The following is a 23,855-nucleotide window of genomic DNA, read 5'->3' on the forward strand; positions in this document are numbered from 1 at the left end:
ATTTTTAGTTGAAAAAATTGAAGTTTAGGTTTATCAGCATGGCAGCAGGATTGTGGAACTTCCAGGACTTGTCCCTTTCCAGAAACATCAGTTTGAATAACTGTCCACTCACAAAAATACCTTCACAAGAACCAATAAATCCAGACGGGCAACTACAGCACTTGGGTAAAGCACAGAAATAAAAAAGACAAAGAGTGTAGGAAGGATAATTTCACATTGCTTTCATCCCTTTTCCCCCAAGCCCTAGCAGCACAGCATGAATACCGATACCCTCTGCATGGAGGAAGTAGAATGAAGTGAGCACCCAACTTTTCCACAGACACCAGTGCCAGCCCTGCCCCCATGACCCAGCCCCCAGAGTCCCAGGCTCTAGGCCTAGCCCAATCACAGGCTGGCCCCTGCAAATTCAGGCTCGAGGCCCATCCCAGTGCCAGGGAAGCCTCTGGATTCAGGCTCCTCCCAGTGAACCCAGGCCCCAGGCCCACTGACCCACTGACCTAGGCACCAGACCAGCCCATCAACAACTCTGCCAGTTAGTTCACACATAATCTATAGACAGACTAAGTGGTGAAGGGCTTTCCCTGCCAAAGTTAATCAGTAAAGTTTGGAGAAGGTGCCTATGTCTTCCAATGTGTAGACATCAACACAAGGCCACAAGGATCAAGAATAATTAGGGAAGCATGACACTACCATTAAAACAAAATAAAGTATCAGTAACTGACCCTAAAGAAATGGAAAGCTACTAACTGTCTGAAAAAGAAGTCAAAATAATAATCTTAAAGAGGTTCAGTGAACTATATGTGAATACAGATAAACAACTAAATGACATCAAGAAGATGACATGTGAACAAAATTTAAAGTTCAAAAAAGAACTAGAAACCATACCAAACAGAGGAACCAACCAGGAATTCTGGAGCTGAAAACACAATGACTGAACTGAAATATTCAATAGAGAGCTTTAATAGCAGATTCAATTAAGCAGAAGAAAGACTCGGTGAGCTCAAAGACAGGTCATTTGAAATAGCCCAGCCAGAGAAAGAATAATAAACAACAAAAAGAGTAACAAAGAGTGAAGAAAGCCTACAGGACTTATTGGGACACCATCAAGTGAACTAATATATGCATTATGGGCATTCCAGAAGGAACAGAAAAAGAGAAAGGAACAGAAAATTTATTTAAATAAATGACAGAAAACTTAATTCTGGAAAGGGAAGTGGACGTCCAAATCCATGAAGCCCAAAGAACTCCAAATAGGTTGACCAGAAAGAGGTCTTCAGCAAGCCACATTATAATCAAATTGTCAACAATCAAACACAGAGAATTTTGTAAGCAACAAGAAGAAAACAACTTGTCACATAAAAAGGAACACCCACACAACTATCAGTGGATTTCTTAGTAGAAACCTTGTAAGCTGTGAAAGAGAGTGGTGATATATTCAGAGTGCTGAAAGAAAAGAAAAAAACTGCCAACCAAGAATATTGTACCTGGCAAGGCTGTCCTTCAACAACAGAGAGAGAAGGATTTTCCCAAACAAAAGCTGTGGGAGTTTATCACCACTAGACCTACCTTACAAGAAAGGCTAAAGGGAGTTCTTTATCCTGAAATATAAAGACACTGTAGTGAATTATAATTTTATATTTCCTCAGTATCCATTTTAAATATAAGTTGAAGTTTCTTATACCAGAAGCAGGGCTTAGTCACCTTTAACACATAGTGTTCAGTTCTCTGCCTTCTCATAGTTCCTCAAGGTGGTTGATCCAGTTATCTGTCTTATGCAATTGCCTCTTAGTGACCACTTTCATATGGAACAGCTATTAATAGATACAACTTACCTGACTTATCCTACTGACCCTCCCACCCCATAGGAACTGCTCACGTATGCTGCAGTGACCACCTGTGAGTCACAGCATGACCCCATGGAACAGTTATCTACTTGTTCTAAATTCAACAATTAGAACTCCTCATGGAAAACCTGGTTGGGTAGTGCCCTGCACCCTGGTAAAGGCTTAGGCCCATAGTTCCTTCTCTTTCTTCTGCTCCCCACTCACTGCTTGAGTGAGAATTTCCTCAACAGCCCTCTCCTTCCTGTTGGTCTGGATTTGTAAGTAATACACTGCTTCTGTCATTTCATGGGTTTTGTGGAATTGCCTCCTCTGTGTCTTACTTGATTGGTGCACCTGAAGCATAAATTCTTTTCTGTTCAGGGCTTTCCTAGAGAGTGACTATCTTGGTAGAAATAAACAGGACACAGGTCACAAGAGCCATAAGGGTGTCTGCCAGTATAAAAAAGTTTCCTAGGAGAGAGACACATGATCACAGGTAGGACACTTAAGCATTAGGTCATCCACCAGAATAAAGAAGTATCACATGAAAGATACACTGTTAGCATCTATAACCAAATGCCCTGGACCCTCAGGGCAGGGCTAGATTTTATAGCCACTCTCACAAAAGACCTCAAGACCAACCTAGAAAGAAAAAAATACAAGTTTTTTCTAGATGCTAATTAGTAACATGCAAACATGTAAAAGTATAAAACTCACTGGTTAAAGTGAGTATATTGTCAAATCCAGAATACTCTGATACTGTAATAGTGGTATATAAATCATTTATAACTCTAGTATAAAGGTTAAAAGACAATAATAAAACAATTATCACTACAATAATTAGTTAACAGATATACAATGTAAAAAGATGCCAATTTGTGACATCAGAAGCAGAAAAGGTGGATAGGGAATAGACATGTAGAGTTTTTGCATGTAATTGAAATTATTATCAGCTTAAAATAGACTGTTATAACTATAAGGTGTTTTATGCAAACCTCATAGTAACCATAAGACAGAAACCTGTGGTTGATACACAAAAGATAAAGAGAACGGAATCAAAGCACACCATTATAGAAAATAACCAAATTACAAAGAAAGACAGTAAGAGAAGAAAGGGACAAAAGATCTACAAAACACCCAGAAAACAAGTAACAAAATGGCAATAGTAAGTCTTTACTTATCAATAATTACCTTGAGTATAAATTGATTAAATTCTTCAATCAAAAGACAAAGAGCAGCTGAATGGATGAAAAACAAGACCAAACTATATGCTGCCCACAAAAGACTCACTTCACCTTTAAGGACACACACATACTGAAAGTGAAGTGATGGAAAAAGATATTTCATGCAAATGGAAACCAAAAGAAAGTAGGGATAACTATACTTATAGCAGACAAAATAGACTTTAAGTCAAAAACTGTAAAACAGACACAAATAAGGTTATTGCATAATGATAAAGGGATCATTTCATCAAAATAATATTATAATTTTAAACACATATGCACCTGATATCAGAGCATCTAAATATGTAAAGTACATACTAATAGATCCAAAGGCAGAGATAGCAATGCAATAACAGCATGGGACTTCAGTATCCTACATTTTACAATGGACAGGTAACCAAATAGAAATATAAGGAAATACTGGACTTAAACTATAACTTAGACCAAATGGGCCTAACAGACATATACAAAACATTTCTCCCAACAGCAGCAGAATACACATTTTTCTCAAGTGCAAGTAAGATACTCTCCAAGATAGATCATACGTCAGGCCACAAACCAAGTCTTAACACATTCAAGAATTTGAAATAATATCAAGTATCTCTTCTGACCACAGTGGTATGAAACTAGAAATCAGTAACAGGAGGAAAATTGGAAAATTCATAATTATGTAAAAATTAAACAACATGCTCCTGAACAACCAAAGGGTCAAAAAATCTAAATGGAAATTTTAAGATATCTTGAGACAAACAAAAATGGAAACACAGCATACCAAAATTTATTGGACACACCAGAAGCAGTTCTAAGACTGAGGTTTATAACAATAAATGCCTAGATTAAGAAAAAGAAAGATCTCAAATAAACAACCTAACTTTATACCTCAAGGAAATAGAAAAAGAACAAAGCCTAAATTCAGTAGAAAGAAGGAAATAGCAAAGATCAGAGGAAAAATAAATGAAATAGAAGCTGAAAAAACAACAGAAAACATCAATGGAACTAAGATATTAAAAATTAAAATTAAAAATAGAACTAGCACATGATGCCACAGCCCCACTGTTGGGCATATATCCAAAAGAAATGATATCAGTATATAGAAGAAAGAGCTGCACTCTCATGTTCCTTGCAGCATTATTCAAAATAATAAGATGTGTCCATTGGTGGATAAATGGATAAAGAAAACATGGTATATAATACGTATATGTACACACAATGGAATTTTATTCAGCCTTAAAAAAGAATGAAATCCCATCATTTCTAACAATCTGAATGAACCTAGAGGCCACTTTGCTAAGTGAAATAAGCCAGGCATAGAAGACAAATACTGCATCATCTTACTTATGTTGGGATCTTAAGTTGAGCTCATAGATGCAGAGAGTAGAATGGTAGTTGCTAAAAGCTGGGGGTGGAGGATATAGGGAGATATTGGTGAAAGAGTACAAAGTCTCAGTTATGCAGCATGATGACTGTAGTTAATAATTCTGGAGTTTATACTTGAAATTTGCTGAGAGTAGATCTTAAATGTTCTCTCCACACACTCTCTATGCAATAAAGATAACTATGCAAGGTGAGGGATATGTTCATTAGCTTAATATTGATCATCATTTCACAATGTATGCATATAACAAAAGATCATGTTGGACACTGTAAATATATACAATTTCATCAATTATGCCTCAATAAAATTAGAAATGGAAAGAAAGAAAAGACAAGCTTAGACAGACTCAGAGACTTGCCCAAAATTTCACAGATGAAAACCAAATCTAATTGCAACTTTAGGACATATACTATTATCTACTTTATTGCCTCATGGTTTCTTGAGATCCTAAGCACCTAAGCCACCAGGTTGTGAGAGCCACTCACAGTTCTGACCATTGGTCAGTGGTGTGTACAACATTGTACATTTCTGTCTATCCATTCTCATATAGCTAATGAAAGATTCAGAAGATCAGCCTGAAATCAGCTAACTGAGCTTCACTGATGGCAGTTAATGCCAACACAAATGCCACAACCAACATATTAAGCATTGTCTTCTGAAAATGCTACTTTTTGAAGGACAATAAAAAAGTGACTTGGCCAGGCGCAATGGCTTACGCCTATAATCTCAGCACTTTGGGAGGCCCAGGTGGGTGGATCACGAGGTCAGGAGATAGAGACCATCCTGGCTAACACGGTGAAACCCCGTCTCTACCAAAAATACAAAATATTAGCCTTAGTAGCACACACCTGTAGTCCCAGCTACTCAGGAGGCTGAGGCAGGAGAATCGCTTGAACCTGGGACGCAGTGGTTTCAGTGAGCTGAGATCATGCCACTGCACTCCAGCCTGAGTGACAGAGCGAGACTCTGTCTCAAAAAAAAAAAAAAGTGACTTACGGCAAGTGCTGGAAAGGACACTTTTATTTTCCCATATGCAAGTTATTCCTTTTGGTATTTAACATGACGGGTAAAAGGCTTTAAAGCTTATATTATAATGAATCTCAAGTGTACTCCCAAAGACTCAAAAGGAAAAGGGTGCTTTACAAAATTTGCTTCTTTCCATTCTAAGCATTATGTATTGATTAGACATTAATTTGCAAGGAAATTGTTTTACTTGTGTTGTCTTCAAATAAAACTATTATCATGCCAAGTACAAAAGTCTGGGTTTTCTCTGGATGCTAAGGACTCATGATCCTCACATGTAAATTTAACTTGATAAGTCCTGTCTATTTTAAGATTTTAACATCAAGGTCTAGTTTGAGATTTAATTTGACAGTCTGTACCTGTCAGCTTTTGTATAGCTTACTTTCATCACAGTTCAAAAGGAGTGTGTGAAAGACTTACTTGTGGTAAGTAGGTCACCTGAGACGCATGTTATGCATGAGGAATCCTGGAATTCCTGCTACCTGGGACACTTTTCATGATTATTCAAGGAGCTTGCTCACAATTTAATAACCTTGTTGACAATACCAACCACATTGGGAAAGAATAGTTCCATACTCATTTGGGAAATCTGCTTAAGAGATATAGATTCCCCATAGAACTGATCAGAGAAAATAAACACCAACATATATGTGCTTTTTGGTAATAAAAAGAAGCGGCATGGAAGTTAGAAAGCTTCCATTCAGGAAAAAGGAGAAGTTCCAGTTGGAGGACTGCACTCTAGTCCATGCCCTCAGAAGATTTTAAGATAAGAGGTCCTTGGAAAAAGGTACCATTTAAGAAAATGTTACCAACCCATTTTCTTTAAGACCAGGCTGGTAGCCAATCACATTATGCTTCATTTATAGGATACTGTTCCTATTAATTTTGATTTTTAGTGATAACAACACACAATTGTTCCTCATCTGATTTTTCCCTCATAAAACAGCTAAGCATTTTGATCTGACTTTCTCAATAGACTGCATTCATTGTATAATAAATTAGATCAATGATTGATTACTTAATAGTAGGCCATTGTATTAAGTCAAAGAAGTGAGAAATTGACCAAGGAACAGTTCATTTTGTGTATTATAAATGGGTACTAATCCATCCTCTATTTAGGTCTTTGGGTTCCATTACTTATGTCAAGAGACTATTTACCATCTAACAAGTTTGACCTTATCTCCATTGGTGATCTTTCAAATGTGGCTCTTTAAGGAAACCAAAATACCCAGAATTACAAGATTTGGCATACTCTGAAACAACATCAGTGACTCATTCAGACTGAGAATTATTTAACATATACTGTTCTAGGCATCATTCTTAGTGTTTTCTTTTCTTATATGTTATCTCATTTAATCTTCACAATAAACCTACAGAAATACATATTATGATCAATATTTTACAAATGAATAAACTAAGGTTCAGAGAAGAATTCTAAGACTTAGTAGTCATAAGAACCAAACCCAGGATCCCAATTCCAATCTGATGATTTTTTTTTCTTTTTTCCCCTGAGACAGAGTTGCCTAGGCTGGAGTGCAGTGGCGTGATCTCAGCTCACTGCAACCTCCACTTCCCGGGTTCAAGTGATTCTCCTGCCTCAGCCTCCTGAGTAGCTGGGATTACAGGCACGCACCACCACAGCTGGCTAATTTTTGTATTCTTAGTAGAGACGAGGCTTCACCATGTTGGCCAGGCTTCAAACTCTTTACCTCATTATCCGCCCGCCTTGGCCTCCCAAAGTGCTGGGATTACAGGCACAAGCCCCTACGCCTGTCCCCTCTGTGGATTTTAACAATTCTATTCATCCTACCACTTCTGCTGTATACTTTAGGCTTCTAGCATCACCCTTGTGAGTTAAAATATTAACTCATCTCCCCATTCCTCCAAGAAGTCTGATGTAAATTCCAGATTTGGAGGATTTTTTATTTTTTTGGTGATATGGTCAGAAATAAAGCGAAAGTCCAGGTACATTTTGGTAACTTGAATAACTCTTCTATTCAGAACAAAACCAAGATGGTTCAACATACAAAATAAGGTTTTCAAAATCAATCAATCAATATTCATTGATAATTGAGTAATGTGGATGAAGAAAGAGCAATAATATATGACTTATATTCTCAATCAATTTGAGAAGACAAAACAGTTCAGGTGAAAAGAACAACAAACAATGCAAGGCTATGTATCACAAGGGCAAAGTGGACTAAACAACTCAGTGCTAGAGGGATTCAGAATAAGTAAAGATTCCTTTGAGCTAGGTTGGTAATGATTTTCAGCAGGGCTGTATAAATGTAAGTCACAACTTCAGTAGTAGAGAGGGTGTATCACTTCTAAGGAAGGAGAAAGCAATGGGATTGGAGGACAGTGAGAATACCGATAGAGACATTCATCGCTTAGTGAGCCTTGAAGGTAAGGTAGGACTTGGAGAGGGCTTCGCTGGACAGTCCAGAAAACACTGGATGCAATGAATGAGACTCTTAAGTTCAGGCATCAGCCTCTGTGTTCAGGCAAAGTCCATTCCTGCCACTCATCACACTGCGGAATTTAGAGGAGAAGCCTAATTTTCCTCAGAAGCCCCCAGTGCATGATTTGCTCTTTCAACTAAGAAGCCTGCTCTTTCATTAGGCTGCAGTGCAGAGATTTATCAAATTCTCCCCTTAGCTTTGTTCAGTCACTTCAGGATGAATCCTGCACATCCAGAGGATCTTTATACTTACTCTCAGGGTTCACACCCTCTCTTTTAGCACTTTATCTGGAGTTGAAAGAAGCAGATGTCACTGACTCCATGCCCAGCATGGAAGTGATCTGTGCTCTGGTAGCTGAGGTACCAATTCACCTGGGATAGTCCCAGTGGATTCTGTTGTGCTGAGCATCCACTGTTTTAACAATAAGTGTTATAGTCACCCGTGTTATAGTCCTAACTACCATTCAACGTGGAAGCATGGGCTCAGAGAACCACTTTAGTCCCTTATCTCATAAAACAGATCTACATTTCTGCTACTGTTCATGGGGACATCATGCCATCGGCCAAAAATCCCCACTTCTCCTAGGAGTATGGATCTGGGGAAGGCCTAAAACTATTGGAAACTCCTCCTCGATCTAAAACCATTTAAACAGCCACCTGGCTGATGGTAACAGCAAATTATCCAGGTAGTGTGACACTTCACAGTACATCATACTTTTCAAAGAGCACCACTAACACATCAGTTACTCAGTGTTGAGTGCCTGGCATTGCCACCCAGTGAACCGTTTCCTCTTTACAATGCTCAGAAACGACTTGAGAGGCACATTAAGCAAATATCAGACATAAATGTTACCTTAAGCAAACAATGGGAGGAAAGAATACAGAATACGTTAGAAGCAGCTTCCTGCTACACAGCTGTTCCAAGGCAAACACACTACAGTGTCCTGGCAGAGTATGCACTCAACAAATGTTAATGTTTCCTTTTCCCAGGCTCTAATTAAAAATTCTTTTGCCACTTAAGTACATGTTTAATTTAAAGGGCTCCGAGTTGGGTTTCTCCCCTGCTCAGCTCAGAGACAAAACATGCAGGACAAACAGGCAGGGAATCCCGCTGAACATCTGTTTCTGGCTGGGGTGACAGTTCACGAAGATCATTTAGAACTCAATTTAAAAGTGTGAAAATGTATTGAGCAACTGCTGTGTTTTGAACATGATATAGTACCTGACCAAGATAGAGTTCACTAACAAGGTTGCACTTCACCAGGACAGGTAAGACGGGTACAAAAAGCAAAACAGAATCTAGCAGATACCCTAAAAGGACTAGAAACAAAGTGCAATGGAAACACAAAGGAAGGAAAGACTAGTTCTGATTTAGTGAGTGGTAAGGACTTCATGGAGGTATAAGGTATTATTTATCATCATCATTATCATAACAACATTAACTGCTATTATAGAGGGCTTATTATGACCCCATAACTACTCTAAATACTGTAAATGTATTTTACTCTAAATTAGTCAAACTTGACCTTGAAGGAGGGTGTAATTGAGAGAAATAGAAATGGAGAAGAAAGGATTTTCCAAGTGGCAAGAGCAGACTAATGAAAGGCATGATGTCAGGAGGCATTCAGGAAATAGTAACTACTGTCATCGCTATTTGTCAGACTTTGGAATATGTAAGGAATTAAAGGAGACAAGGCTTGAAGCAGAAGTTGGTGCCCTAAATATCACAGTGAGAAATTTGAGATCTGTTCAGTAGGCACTGAGGTTCCATTAAAGCAATGACACTTAACCGTAGGTCTATATCAAAATCCCTGGGTGGGGGTGGGGGGATGAGGTTCTCAAAATACTCATGCCTTATTTCTGGAAACTGACTGAGGAATTCTTATTTGCAGCCCAAGAATGTTCACTTTTTCAGAACTCCTCGGCAATTTTCATGAACATCCCTTGGAGAACCACTGAAAGGCTTCTCTTCTGGGAACTGTCACGATTAAATCTGAGTTTTAAAAGACTTAAGCAGCCATGTGGAGGATGACTGGGTAGGGCACAGCCAGATAGCTGGGTACTGAGTTAGTAAACCCCTGCAACAGGAAGTGAAATGTAAGGGGACTTGATGGGGGGTGCCTGTGGGCATGTTCTGCTGAGGTGAATGTGTATCAGGGTCAGAATCAACAGGGCCTGTGCATTGACCAGATGAGAAGAGGGAATAAGAGATGACTCTGATATTTAAGCTTATGGTGGGAGGATGGTACTGTTCTGGATTGAGATTGGAAAGATAGAAAAAGGATCATATTTGAGGGCAAAAATAATGAGTATAGTTTTAAGCATACTAAATTTGAGATGGTAATAGGTGATTTTAGGTGAGTTGAATCACAAATATACATGTAGATAATCAGAAATGTTTATCTAGAACTTGGATGTCCTGTGTTGCTTGACTGTGCCAATAGAATATGACCATATATATGGTCATGTTCTCTAGACTATCTCTTCCAAATATTCTAAAATGAGGTGGAGTATCTGGCTCATTCAAATTTTGTTTTGTTGATTTGAATAAGTGAGAATGTAAAAAGGATTCTCATAAATAATATTTTAGGAAGGGCCGGACGATGGCTCATGCCTGTGATTCTAGCACTTTGGGAGGCCGAGGCGGGTGGATCACCTGAGATCAGGAGTTCAATGCCAGCCTGACCAACATGGTGAAAGCCTGTCTCTACTAAAAAATATAAAAATTAGCTGGGCGTGGTGGCATGCACCTGTAATCCCAGCTACTCAGAAGGCTGAGACAGGAGAACCACTTGAAACCAGGAGGTGGAGCCTGCGGTGAGCCAAGATCATGCCACTGCACTCCAGCCTGGGTGGCAGAGTGAGACTGTCTCAAAGCAAAACAAAAAAATTTTAAAAACATTTTAGGAAGCCTTTCATTCAAGGGTAAGGGAAAGAAGAGGAGTGACAGTGGGGCCTGAGAAAATGTTGCAGGACAAGGAGCCACAAGAATGCAAAGGCAGCAAAGACACAGAAAAACAATTTCAGCAGGGAAGGAGATTCTTCAGTGTTCAATGCTTCTGAATTGTTAAAAAGGGTAAGAGAATTAACTGGTTAAGAATTAACCGGTTAATTAGGTTGTAAAGGATAGAAGCTGACTGTCACTAGCTTAGACAGAAAGAAAAAAGGGAATTTAAGGCCAGTACCTAAAGGAGGATTCTGGGAGAACTCACAGAGAGTTAGCGGAGGAGATGGACAACCAAGGTTCGGGAAGGATAGGAACCAGGGCAGCTCTGGGGGCCTCCTAGGAATCTATGACCCCTCTCCCAGCGTGGTGCAGCCACTAACACAGCTCTGCTCCAGAAAATTCTGCACCTCTCCAGTTCATGCTCCAAATCTCAGGAGAGAGAAGTAACCTAGCTTGAGTGTGTGTCTCTCTTTTAACTATGGCCAGGGAGCAATGTCAGCAAAGCCAGGCATTCACCCCTTTTTGGGGTCTAGCACTAGACCCCAGGGAGAAGAGATCACTGAAAGTTAGTACTACTCCAAGAAGCAAGTTCCACTGGAGTATGGAACTTGTAGGAGCCAGTTTGCAAGGTGTTGATACATGGAAGAGGGCAATGATGCATGACAATGCTGTTTCCAGTCCCTCGACCATGAAAGGAAAGTAGCCTGAGAGTTGCAGACTTGAGGGTAGGGTTTTGGGGGCAGTGGAGACTTAACTACATTTGTAGACTGAAGCTGGATCCAGTGGAATAATAAATTAACATATAATAAAGGTGATGACCAAAGATTTCAGTCAACAACATACCGAATAGAAGGGATCCTGAGAAACTTCATGGAGTTACCTATATATTATAAAGAAGATAAGACGAATGTCAAAAAGCAGGGAGATTGGATAGTTGCTCTCTGTACATAGCTGTGTCAGTAAAGTGGCCAGAATAACTTGAGATGCTTGCACAAGGAGAAAAAGTGAAATCAACAGGCTACAAATCAAAGCAGAGATTCACAAAAACTCTTTAGAGAGGAAAAACTGGCCTGTGGGCTTGCAAAAGTTTTCTATAACCGAGGTAGATATATTAACTTGACTAAGCAAAGAATGCATACATTAAAAAGTGATTTTGTGACTTGGGGATAGAAAAAGCAGGAAAAGTTACCAAAGCAAATGTTAGTAATTTCCATCGTAGCACTGTCCTAGAGAGGCTGTGACCTGGCTGGTATTTCCAGTTCTGTGGGCCAGAAACTTTCTTCCCTGAAGCCATTAAACAGTCAACTTTCTTAGCTTGTATTCTGCATTCAGGACAACCTTCTTCTTGATTATGGTTAAGCTAATATCTTAAGGAAGATTATGTTTGTCAAATAGACCTATGCAGTAACTTCTTCTGAAGGAATAAATTAAATAGTTTCTGATTTTGATTGGACTTTTCATGGCACTTGGCACTGATCATAAGGACTCCAGAATTCTTACAGTAATTTATTATTGAAAATTAATAAACTGATGCCATGGTTGGAGCAGACACTGCTAATTGCCTATCCAATATCTGTGTTTAGTAACACACTGTCACCACTGGCCCATACATGGCCCTCTTTGATTGATTGATTGTATTAAATTATTGAAAAATAAAAGTAATAAAAATTTAAAACTACAAATAAAAGATACACTGGTTTGTATTCACTCTTGTAAGCTTGATTATTGTGCAGAACTAACACCTGAGATAAGTGTTTCTTTCTATGACTGAATAAAATTACAGTTCTTGGCCTGCATGGGTAATTTCAGGTCATGATGCTACCTTGGGAGGCCTGTGAGAGGTCGTTAGTGGTCTCTTCCTGGTATATGTGCCCTTGACATCATTGTTTGTGTTCTAGCCACTGTAGAAGAACATTGATCTTTCTATACTGGCCATTTGGATCAAAGGAAATTGTTGGTAGAACAAACACAACTTGTACAACTTTTATTCCCGGTAAAGAAATTCAATTTTTGACTTTTGTTCATCTGCTTCTATACTAGGGGAAATTAGTTGATTAGCTTTCAGAGGTTCAAAAACTAAAAACAGGTGATAGTAAGCTTGAACTATGTGCCATGTAAGAACTCTGCATCTATGTGCATTATCTCATTGAAGCCACAATAACTGTCCAGCATCTAGTAAGAATAAACTCCCAGTGTCTCAGCCCTGTCTCTGGCCTGCGTACGAAATCTTTTGAGTTTACCCAGCAATGACCTCTGTTTCCCACTGTACCCCTGATCTTGATCTTTCTTTTTTCAGTGCATTTCACAGATCCATTTATTCATGCCACGAAGTAAGCGATACTTAGACACGTGTACAGTCTAACACAGCTTGCTTAAATTTACAGGCTGACTGATGTTTCATTTCATGTGTATGCCAGGTAAAGCTGATTAGTGATGACCATGAGCAGGCGCCAGAGCTTTCAAAGCTTTACTTCTTTTATTAGCAGTCTGGATTTTATGAACAGTGAGGTTCATCAGCCCCATTCCGACCCAAATATCCTGGTAAACTTGGTATAGTAGAGCTTCATGGGGATCCGCACATTTTTAATAATACTTTGAAGCATCTATACCTTTTTCCCACACCTGCCCGAACCTTGCCTTGTCCTCTGTGCACAGCAGCACCATAGCCCGGGGCGTGTCCTCCTTGACTGTAATTACTTGATGCTTCCATGTCCTCCTGGGCTATAATTACTCCTACCATCACAGCATTCTGGGTGATGACTCAGCCAAGTTCAGGCCAGAGCACAGGTGGGTAGCAACTATCCTGGCAACAGCCCACAAAACCAGTATCCCCTCCAGGCTTGCCCCAAACTTTCTAGAGGGGAATCATTCACCTCACTCTTGCACCTCTTCCTGTTACTCTCACGCTCAATGTGGGTCTATATCCACACTTCCTTCTGTAGATCAGGAGCACCAGATTTGTAGTATCTGAACTATGCCAAGTACCCCAGTTTCTCTTTTCTACCTCCTGCCCCATTAGAATAGCTACTTTCTTAGTGCTCTCTCACCATCCAAAGAGTACATCTTCTGTGAAAATCATCCCAGTAGTGTTTGTCTTGGTTTGCTAGAAATTTCCTTAGAAAGAGATATTTAGTTTCCTTCTAAATGTGGCTTACTATTACAGTATTATTATTATTACTAAAATGATGATGGTGATGTCTGTTCATCATCGGGCCTTTAATAATTTTCTTTGAATGCTATTTTTGTCTTCTGGAGGAGCCTGCCTGATCAGATGAAAACAGGAAAGGAGTCAAATATTACCATGATCTAGGTGACCAACTTGTCCCAATTTACCCAGGACTTCTCTGGTTTTAGCACCGAAAGTCCTTCAACCTCGGACGCTCCCCTATCCAGAATAAACTGGAGCAGTTGGGCATCCTACCACCTCTAAAGAAAAGACCACAGTGAACTTAAGATAATCCTAGAATCACCACTGTCATTAACTGAAAAGTCTTTTCTAAGGAGATTTTTATTCTCTTATTATTATATGTGACATATTTAATATATATTATATTTAATATCTATATCTCCAATAGGATCAGAGAGTGAAATATATATTATATAACAGCTATAATAATAAATTTATTGAATGCTTGCTACATTCTAGGCAATAAGTTAATGCAGCAACTCTGTGAAGTCAGTATTTTTAATTCTAATTTTCAGATAAAGAAAGTGAAATTCAGAATAGTTAGCGAACTCCCACAACTAGACTTAAACCCAGGCATCTAATGATTTATGGATTTAATATTTTATTGTAGGTAAAAAGAGAAAGAGCTGCAACAGTTGGATATCTGAGTAAAGCAAAGGTATAGTTCCATTGCCATTTATCTGGACAAAAGCAAATATCTTGATCTTTGTCAAGATGAAATTGTCAAGATACTGACAATTTATTCTATAAGTTACAACCAAGGTAATTATTTTGGTAAGCTTAGGAGGATACTCCCTTCACACAAAGTCCAACCTTAAATCACATCATTTTAAGGGTGAAATACTAGAAGCATTCTATTAAAGTCGGCAAGAAGACATGCTTGCTATCATCGTTACTCAATTACATCCTAGAAGTTTTAGGCTCTAAAATAAAAATTTTCAAAATGTTAAATAAATAAATATTAGGTATCAGTATAATTATTACTTGCAAATCATGATTGCCTACCCAGAAAAACTAAAAAAATCCGATGAAAAACAGCTAGAACCAATAAAAGACTTTACATACATATCCAGAAGAATGTGCTTCCAAAATTATTAACCTCTGGAAATTTCTAGTTGAGTATTATAGGAGAATTTTATTTTCCTTTTTTTCTCATGAAAATGACATGCTAGGGATTAGAGAGGGGCCAAAATAAATGTTCTGAGATATTTATTACATATCTCAGTGGTAAATTACATTTGAGCTACTGAGCATCGGGCTCATTGGGAAAAAGAGGCATAAGCATTTAGGATATCCAGTCCTCTGAAGGGTGGCTGGGGAGTTCTGTTGCCTGAACTGGAGGTAGAATTGGCCCTTTTGTGTCCCAGAAACAGGAGACTGCTAGACCCGGAAGAGGCCCTAGGGGAAAAAAATGGTTGCAGCTTTGGGTCTGAAAGATGGTTGACACCTGATCCCCCGTAACTCACACGTCCATAATTGGTCCAGCACCCTGAAGGAGTGGCACGGTGGGAGATGATGCACAGGGGAACTGTATTCAGAGAGATCATGTACTTCATTGACAAACTTGGGACAGTTCTTGAGATTGGAAAAGGACCCTTTTAACAATTATCCCAGGTATAAACTGAGACGGTCCTGGGTCACCCAGCACACGTGCTCACACTTGTGAATGCACCTGGGGCCAATGTCAGGAACTGGGTCGTGGCTTGCCTAGGCTAGCTGCCACTCTGCAGTGGTGCTCCCTCTCGTGGCTCAGCTGACATTGTGGGATAAGATTGCTGGTGACCTTAGGAGTGTCAGTTTCTATCTTCTGGAGGCATTGTTTGCTGATGCTTGAGTTGCTATGAGACTTGGAGACTGGGGCTTGGGCTCCATATTGCAGGAAAAACTGTAACATAGATATATGTGTATATATACACACATATATATTTAATATATATACTTAAACAGTGAGATATACTTATCTATATTTTTTAACTTTCATCTGAGAACATATTTCTATAATAATAGTACACAACTTCCCCAGGCCACACCAGCGTGTGGGTGCCAATAAGGCCATCTTGTTATGAATTCCCAAAGTTTCCTGGCTCATTTTCCCACACACCATGTGCCCCTAGTCCCTGAGCCTCATCAGGAGGTGTCACATGTGCTTAACTCACTCCGCAATCTGAGCTACTCCTAACTCCTCCCCCCCATCAGCATCCAGCATCGTTACCGCTGTCCTGCCAAGCACGGAATCCCCAGGCTGCTAAGGCTGAACGTTATTGGAAACTGGTAACTGTGAGAACCAGTGGTTTCCTATGGGCAACAGGTGTGGGAAGTAAAACTTACTTTTTAACTGTATGCTCTGTTGCACCTTTGGAAATTTCATCTCATGCATTTATAGCATTCTTTCAGACATAGTAATAATTAAAAAGGGAAGAAAAGCAGTATGGGTAGCTGTATAGGAGCCAGCTATGTAGCTCCCTGGTTTTTATGTTATATTCTGATTGAAGAAAACAAACTAAGCAGGGCTGCCTGTGGATTAGTGTGTTCCAGAAACAGCCCTGCCATTTGACTTCTCAGTCCTTTCTCTGCTTAGAACCAAGGCAAGCATTCAGGGGCCAAGGGCCAGGGGACAGAGTCAATACCAGCCATGGCCCATAATTCCCACTTCTTTCTGATGGTTAAAGGCTTCGTACCATGATGAGTCAAGCTCACTCTGCCTGGGGTCTCAGCTTTAGCCCCTAAAAAAAAAAAAGACTTCAATAGGTTACCCCAAACTCAACACAGTCTCAAGAAGAATGAGCCACCAACAGGGAACCCAATGAAGGGTTAGCATAGGTCTAAGAGGGGAAAAGTTATTTTTAAAAAAGATAAATGCTCTGAGAAATACCAACTATAACTGAAAATTGTTCATAAAACCCTGTAAAGGGCTCTTGACTAGACCATTAATATTCATAACCAAACTCCTCCTCTCCTGGGCAGGGTAGTTCAGCCACAAGCGTGTATTTATGTAGTTAGTGTTATGGTTACAGAAGTGGCCCAGGAAAGATTTAGTTCTTTATTACAAGAGGGGACTTGTGATCCCTGTGAAACCTCTGAGAAGTTGGGTAGTATCAAGAGCCATGCACATTTATAAGAGTGCCCGGCACACAGCAAATGCTTAACACATGTCAGCTTTTTAAATTATTGTTGTAGTTGTTTCTATAAATTCAAGTGACTTAGAATGTCAAAAACTAAAATTGCTTTTTTAAAAACTGGAGTTATTTATCTCAGAAGAGTAATGACAATATCTCAAGGCCATATGTCATGATTTTAGTAATAATTACTCTCTGCAGAACGGCAGGATCCGCTGCTTTTGGAAGATTCTCAAACACTATTCAAGAGGAACGATGATTTAGATCATATGGGCTTTGCTGTCACCTAGTGGAAAATTTGATTATTATAAACAATTCTTAATAACAAACTCATTGTAACCTACCGAACCAAATGGTCAAGTTTCAGTGATTGCCAGCTGGCTTCTGTTGGCTTACATTCTACTGTTAATCACAATACCAAGCCTCTGGTGATAGTCCATCTCTCTGTGGATGCACTTGTTTCTGTTTCTGTTATTTTTAAATTCAAGATAGCAAATCCTGTGTGAGCTGCCTCATTAGAAGCCAGCAGTTTCAGAGAACATTCTTGGCAACTGCCAGGTCTCCTGGTCACTGGAATATTACCGGATCCTAAGAGCAGAGGGACACACAAACAAAAAACACCTCAAAAAAGCTACCTAATCGCAAGTCCCTTTTTAAAGTGTTTTCATATATTCTCCTACTTTATTATATGGAGTGCATTTTTTTCATTTTAAAGATGAGGACATTGCTGCTCAGAAAGGATAACACAGTCAGGAAGTCAAGCAAAAACACAAGAAATCAAAGCTTTCTTCCAACTCCAAATTCAGAACTCTACCTAAGTCAATACCCTGCCTACCAGGATCCTGTGGTTGGCTCATCAGAAATATTAGGAAAGAGGCTAACAGTTTGGTTTCTTTTGAGAGAGGTCAAGACAGAAGACAAGGCCCTGGGGTTCATAGGCCACTGGGTGGGAAGATACATTCTTTCCCTACGCAGGGTTAGTCTCACCATTCTACCCCGATCTCCTGCCTTCTGGTTCCTCTGGGATCTTGCTAATGTAACTATCGCCCTTTCCGATTCTCTAACCTCCCCCTTTCCATGGGCAAATCCCTTCCAGCTCTAAAGACCAAAACCAAAAGTCTTCCTTCATCTCTATTTCTCTCCTGCCCTTCCAAATAGACTTATCGGAAGGTATATTCTTATCACATTTCACTTCCACAATTACTTTTTGTTTTTGTTTTTGAGACAGTGTCTAGCTCTGTCACCCAGGCTGGAATGCAGTGGCACAACCACAGCTCACTGCAACCTCCACCTCCCAGGCTCAAGAGATTTTCCCACCTTAGCCTCTCGAGTAGCTGGGACTGCAGACACACACCACCACCAAACCTGGCTAGGTTTGTATTTTTAGTAGAGATGGGGTTTGCCATGTTGCCCATGCTGGTCTTGAACTCCTGAACTCAAAGATATCTGCCTGCCTTGGCCTCCCAAAGTGCTGGGACTACAGGTCTCAGCCACTGTGTCAGGCTTACACAATTACTTTTTTTTTTTTTTTAGATGGAGTCTTGCTGTGTTGCCCAGGCTGGACTGCAGTGGCACCACCTCAGCTCTCTGAAACTTCCACCTCCTGGGTTCAAGACATTCTCCTGCCTCAGCCTCCCAAGTAGCTGGGACTACAGGTGCCTGCAACCATGCCCGGCTAATTTTTGTATTTTTAGTAGAGATGGGGTTTTACCATGTTGGCTAGGCTGGTCTCAAACTTCTGACCTCAAGTGATCTGCCTACCTCAGCCTCCCAAACTGGTGGGATTACAGGCGTGAGCTACTACACTTGGCCACACAACTGCTCTTTAATGAACCCTGGTGTGGTTTCACCACCAATCCCACTCCTCAACTCCCTCTCCCTGGAAGTCATTCAGGTTACCAAGGACCACCTACTTGCCAAATCCAGGGGACTTTACGGTTGTCTGCTTTACTCCTTGGGACATTTCAGGCTGTGGACCATGGTCTCCTTATGAAATGTATCCTTCCACAGCTGCTGAACCGTGGTTCCCCTTGGTTCTCCCACCATTCACTCTTAGTCTCCTTTACATTTTCCACTCTTGTTCTCCAAGCTCCCTCCAGGAGAGCTCTCAAGGGAGTAATATCAATCGATTCCATGTCTTTGGCTTGGACCTCTTCCCTGAGCTCCCAACACATTGGATCTCTCGAGACACATTGGATCTCAAAGACACTGCGTCAAATTGCACTCATCATCTTCACCCAAACCTCCTTCTCCACCAGCTGCCCATACCAGGTAACTAAAAGTTATCAACAGGAAAATGTAATAGTGACAAAATTAGTGGAAAATCCCTGGGCTTAAAGGGAGAATACTTTTTTAATGCCATTTAGTTGGGGAGAGAGAGTCACCTAAAGATTTTCAAATCTGTTTTATCTTTTTATTTTGTAAAAGTTTCACATGTATAGAAATGTTGCTAAATTAGGACAATAAATTGTCATATATCCTTCACTGAGATTTGCCAATTGTTAATACGTTACCACACTGGCTTTATCTCTTTCCACTTATAACTATGTTATTATTGTTGCTGTATTATTGTTGTTGCTCTTAAAAGATAAATACTAAAGTATTTAGGGCCTAATGAAGGAGCCTAGAAGTAATGCAACCCGAGTTACAATGAACACACCTAGTACCTAGATCTTGATACCTACATATAATTCCCCTTTAAAAATAGCTCATTCAAAAATATAACCGAAGCGCATTCACTCCTAATACTTTAGTATTTGCCTTTTAAGAACAGGGACATTGTTTTACATGGAGCAATGATTGTTCCAAAAATTTAATGATGATACAATAATACTATTTTGGAATATGCAATCTATATACAAATTGTATCAGTTGTCCTAGCAATATCCCTAATAGCAATGTGTTTTGTTTTTTTTTTTTCTCATCAGACATTCAATAAAGAATCATGCTTTTCATTCAGTTATAATCGTTCTTCAATGACCTTTAATCTGGAATGGCTCCACAGCCTTTCTTTCTTTCTTTCCTTTTTTTTTTTTTTTTTTTTTTTGAGAGGAGTTTCACTCTTGTTGCCCAGGCTGGAGTACAACGGCATGATCTCAGCTCACTGCAACCTCAGCCTCCCATGTTCAAGAGATTCTGCTGCCTCAGCCGCCCGAGTAGCTGGGATTACAGGCATGCACCACCATGCCCTGCTAATTTTCTATTTTTAGTAGAGACAGGGTTTCTCCATATTGGCTAGGCTGGTCTCAAACTCCTGACCTTGTGATCTGCCCACCTTGGCCTCCCAAAGTGCTGGGATTACAGGTGTGAGCCACCATGCCTGGCCTTTCTTTTTCTCTTCTGACATTGATATTTTTGAAACATTCAGACCAGTTGCCTTGTGGCTTATCCTTCAATTTGAGATTGACTGGTAGTTTCCTCATAATTAAGTTGAGGCTATACATTTTGGGCAGGAATATTACATAAGTGATGTTGTATTCTTAGCCTCTCTTATCAAGAATCATAAGATATCAGTTTGTCCCATTGTTGGTGGTCACTTAGCTACAGTGTTATCTATTATGTAGAAGTATTTTTTTCCTCTTGTAGTTAATGAATAATCTGTGAGGAGAAATTTTCAGGCTGTGTAAATATACTCATTCCCAACAAACTTTCACTCAATGGTTTTAACATTCCTGGATGATTCTTTTCTAAACAAAATATTACTATGATGGGTGCAAAATCGTGATTTTCTAACTGTGTTATTCCTTCTACATTTACTAGTTGATGTTCTATTATAAAGAAAAGCTCTCCTGTCATTCTTATTATTTGTTTTTTTCTTTGTTTAGTATCAAGGGCACTGGTGGATTCTTAGGGTTTTTTCCCACAGTGTTATAATCCAGCACTGTCATGATTCTTTGGTTTTTTTTTTTTTTAGATGGAGTCTCGCTCTGTCGCCCAGGCTGGAGTGCAGTGGCACGATATTGGCTCACTGCCAGCTCCGCCTCCCAGGTTCGTGCCATTCTCCTGCCTCAGCTTCCTGAGTTGCTGGGACTAGAGGCATGTGCCACCACACCCAGCTAATTTTTGTATTTTTGGTACAGACCAGATTTCACTGTGTTGGCCAGGCTGGTCTCAAACTCCTGACCTCAGGTGATCTGCCTGCCTCGGCCTCTCAAAGTGTTGGAATTACAGGCGTGAGCCCCCGCGCCCAGCCTTCTTTGTTCTTTTTGTTTGTTTGTTTTGTTTTTTGATCACTGATTTGGCTAGAGGTCTCTTTGAGATTCTTCCTCGTTGTAACATCCTTGGACGAGGATTTTTTTTTTTTTTTTTCAAATAATTTTTCTACTAATTTTCAAATAATTTCTTTGAATTATTTTTCAAAGAATTTCTTTATTTTCTACTACAACAAAATATTCTAGTCTTATCTTGTACTTATGTTGTATTTTAGAATCAGCTATTTTTAAAGGGGAATTATCTTTAGACATAAAGATCTAGGTGCTAGGAGTGCTCATTGTAACTAGGGTAGCATTACTTCTAGGCCCTTTCAGCAGAGAGAACTAGGAAAGATACATACATTTTTATTATTTTTTTATTTCTTAGAAAATCATGCTTTTATGCTGACATCTCTAAATTTACCCCATTCCATAAATTATATCACCTCTCTCTCATAGTAGGAAACCTGGCTACCAGAAACATTAGTATATTTACTAATTTACTCAATTCTAAAATGCACACCAAATAATTTCAGAATTGCTACACCCATATCACTAACAAAACAACATTTGTTTGAACTTCTTTTTGTTTTTAGACTGAGGGTGCTTATCTAAGTATTGTGTTCAAAGTGACTTGGATTCAGCCGGGCGCGGTGGCTCACACCTGTAATCCCAGCACTTTGGGAGGCCAAGGCAGGCGGATCACGAGGAGGGTGGTCAGGAGATGGAGACCACCCTGGGTAACATGGTGAAACCCCGTCTCTACTAAAAATACAAAAAAAAATTAGCCAGGCGAGGTGGCGGTCGCCTGTAATCCCAGCTACTTGGGAGGCTGAGGCAGGAGAAGGGCGTGAACCCGGGAGGTGGAGCTTGCAGTGAGCCGAGATAGCACCACTGCACTCCAGCCTGGGCGACAGAACAAGACTCCATCTCAAAACAAAAAACAAACAAAAAAATAAACACCAAAGTGGCTTAGATTCATTCTATTTTTTTCCCTTTCATGTAGCTCTGTCATCTATTTGATATACTCTTAATTTTGTATTTTTTAGTAATTCTAGGCTTCTTTCCTCAGACTTGATTTAATGTTTTAAATATGAAAACACTAGCATGCTTCCAACAGTCAAAACTATATATATACACACACACACGTATATATATGGTATACTCAGAGAATTGTGTCACTCTTTTTCCTGTTCTTTCTACCCCATCCTAGGTAAACAATTCTATCAGTTTCTGGTTTATCTTTCCTAAGTTATTTGTTTGTTTGTTTGTTTGCAACAACAAAAAAATGGATGTACACATATATATTCTTTATTTCCTTTTCTTTGTTACCAAATAGTCAGCATAACAGATTTTTTTTTTTTTTTTTTTTTTTTTTTTTGCCTATGGAATTTGATCCAGGAAGGCTCTGTAACAAGTATAATTTGAGGGCTGGGCACAGTGGCTGACGCCTGTAATCTCAGCCCTTCAGGAGGCCAAGGCTGAAGGATTGCTTGAGGCTAGGAGTTCAAGGCCAGCCTGGGCAATATACTGAGATCTCATCTTTACAAAAAGAAAAAAAAAAAAAAAAAAGTATAATTCGAAGCTTCTACCTATTTCTAAGGATGGGATGCCAAGAAAAACAACTTAATGGAATTTTTTGAGAATGGAAAACATGGTCTAGGCCAGTGGTTCTCAAAGTGTGATCATCGAACCAGCTTCATCACAGTACCTGGGAACTTGTTAGAAATGCAAATTTTCTGTCACATCCCAGACCTATTGAATCAGAAACTCTGCGTCCCAGCAACCTGACATTTAATAAGACTTTTAGATAATTCTGATATGTGCTGAAGTTTGAGAATCACTGGTCTCGGCTAGTGTAGGAAGGAGGAAGTAGAGATAATAATACCTACCTTTCATTGAGTGCTTACTTTGTATAGGACAGATGTAAGCATCTTATTTATTTGCATTTATAATATAATCCTCACAAGGGCCCCAGCCAGTAGGGGCTATGACCATTCCAAGTTTATAGATGGGGAAACTGGTACCGAGAGGATGAGCAACTTCTTAAAACCACACAGCCAGTAAGCAATGAAGGCCAGATTTGAACCAAGGCAGGCTGGTTTCAAAATCCATGAACTTAACCACTGCTGTGTGCTAATTCTACCTTAGCATCTGATTAAAAAAGGAGCTAAATTTCCCTTCATAATAAAATTACAGGTTAGTTACCTGGGGGGTTGGGGGGCAGTGGGGACAGTAAATGAGTGTCTCTGGACTGAGAAAGTTGACAGAAGTGTTTGGCTAGAAGGAAATAAAACAAGTCCCAGGAAGTGATGGCTTTGTGAGAAAGCTGGGAATGTTACCAGCAAGACAGTCGCTGTGGTGGAGACAGCTGAGGGCCTTTGATCAGTGCCTTCTGCCATTTGATTTCGTTGTTTCCCATTTTTTTTTTTTTTTTTTTAAACGTAGCACCTCATCATCATCCCCTAACCTTCAGTTAGAGTTTGTTACACACAACAGCAATGTGTTAT

The 23,855-nt window shown here is 39.6% G+C and overlaps 2 protein-coding genes across 2 annotated transcripts in view; one reads left to right on the top strand and one right to left on the bottom strand.

The window, feature by feature from the left end:
* Positions 1-23,855, top strand: part of CEP295 (centrosomal protein 295) — a 1,096,927-nt gene that overhangs the window by 574,427 nt on the left and 498,645 nt on the right. The window lies entirely within an intron of this gene.
* LOC126936305 (ATP synthase subunit ATP5MJ, mitochondrial) lies at positions 13,280-13,455 on the bottom strand. The gene is given in 2 exon segments (XM_050758936.1): positions 13,280-13,398; positions 13,401-13,455. Coding segments are annotated over 2 exon segments (174 nt in total).

Source organism: Macaca thibetana, chromosome 14 (genome assembly GCF_024542745.1).
Source record: "Macaca thibetana thibetana isolate TM-01 chromosome 14, ASM2454274v1, whole genome shotgun sequence".
NCBI classification, from domain to species: domain Eukaryota; kingdom Metazoa; phylum Chordata; class Mammalia; order Primates; family Cercopithecidae; genus Macaca; species Macaca thibetana.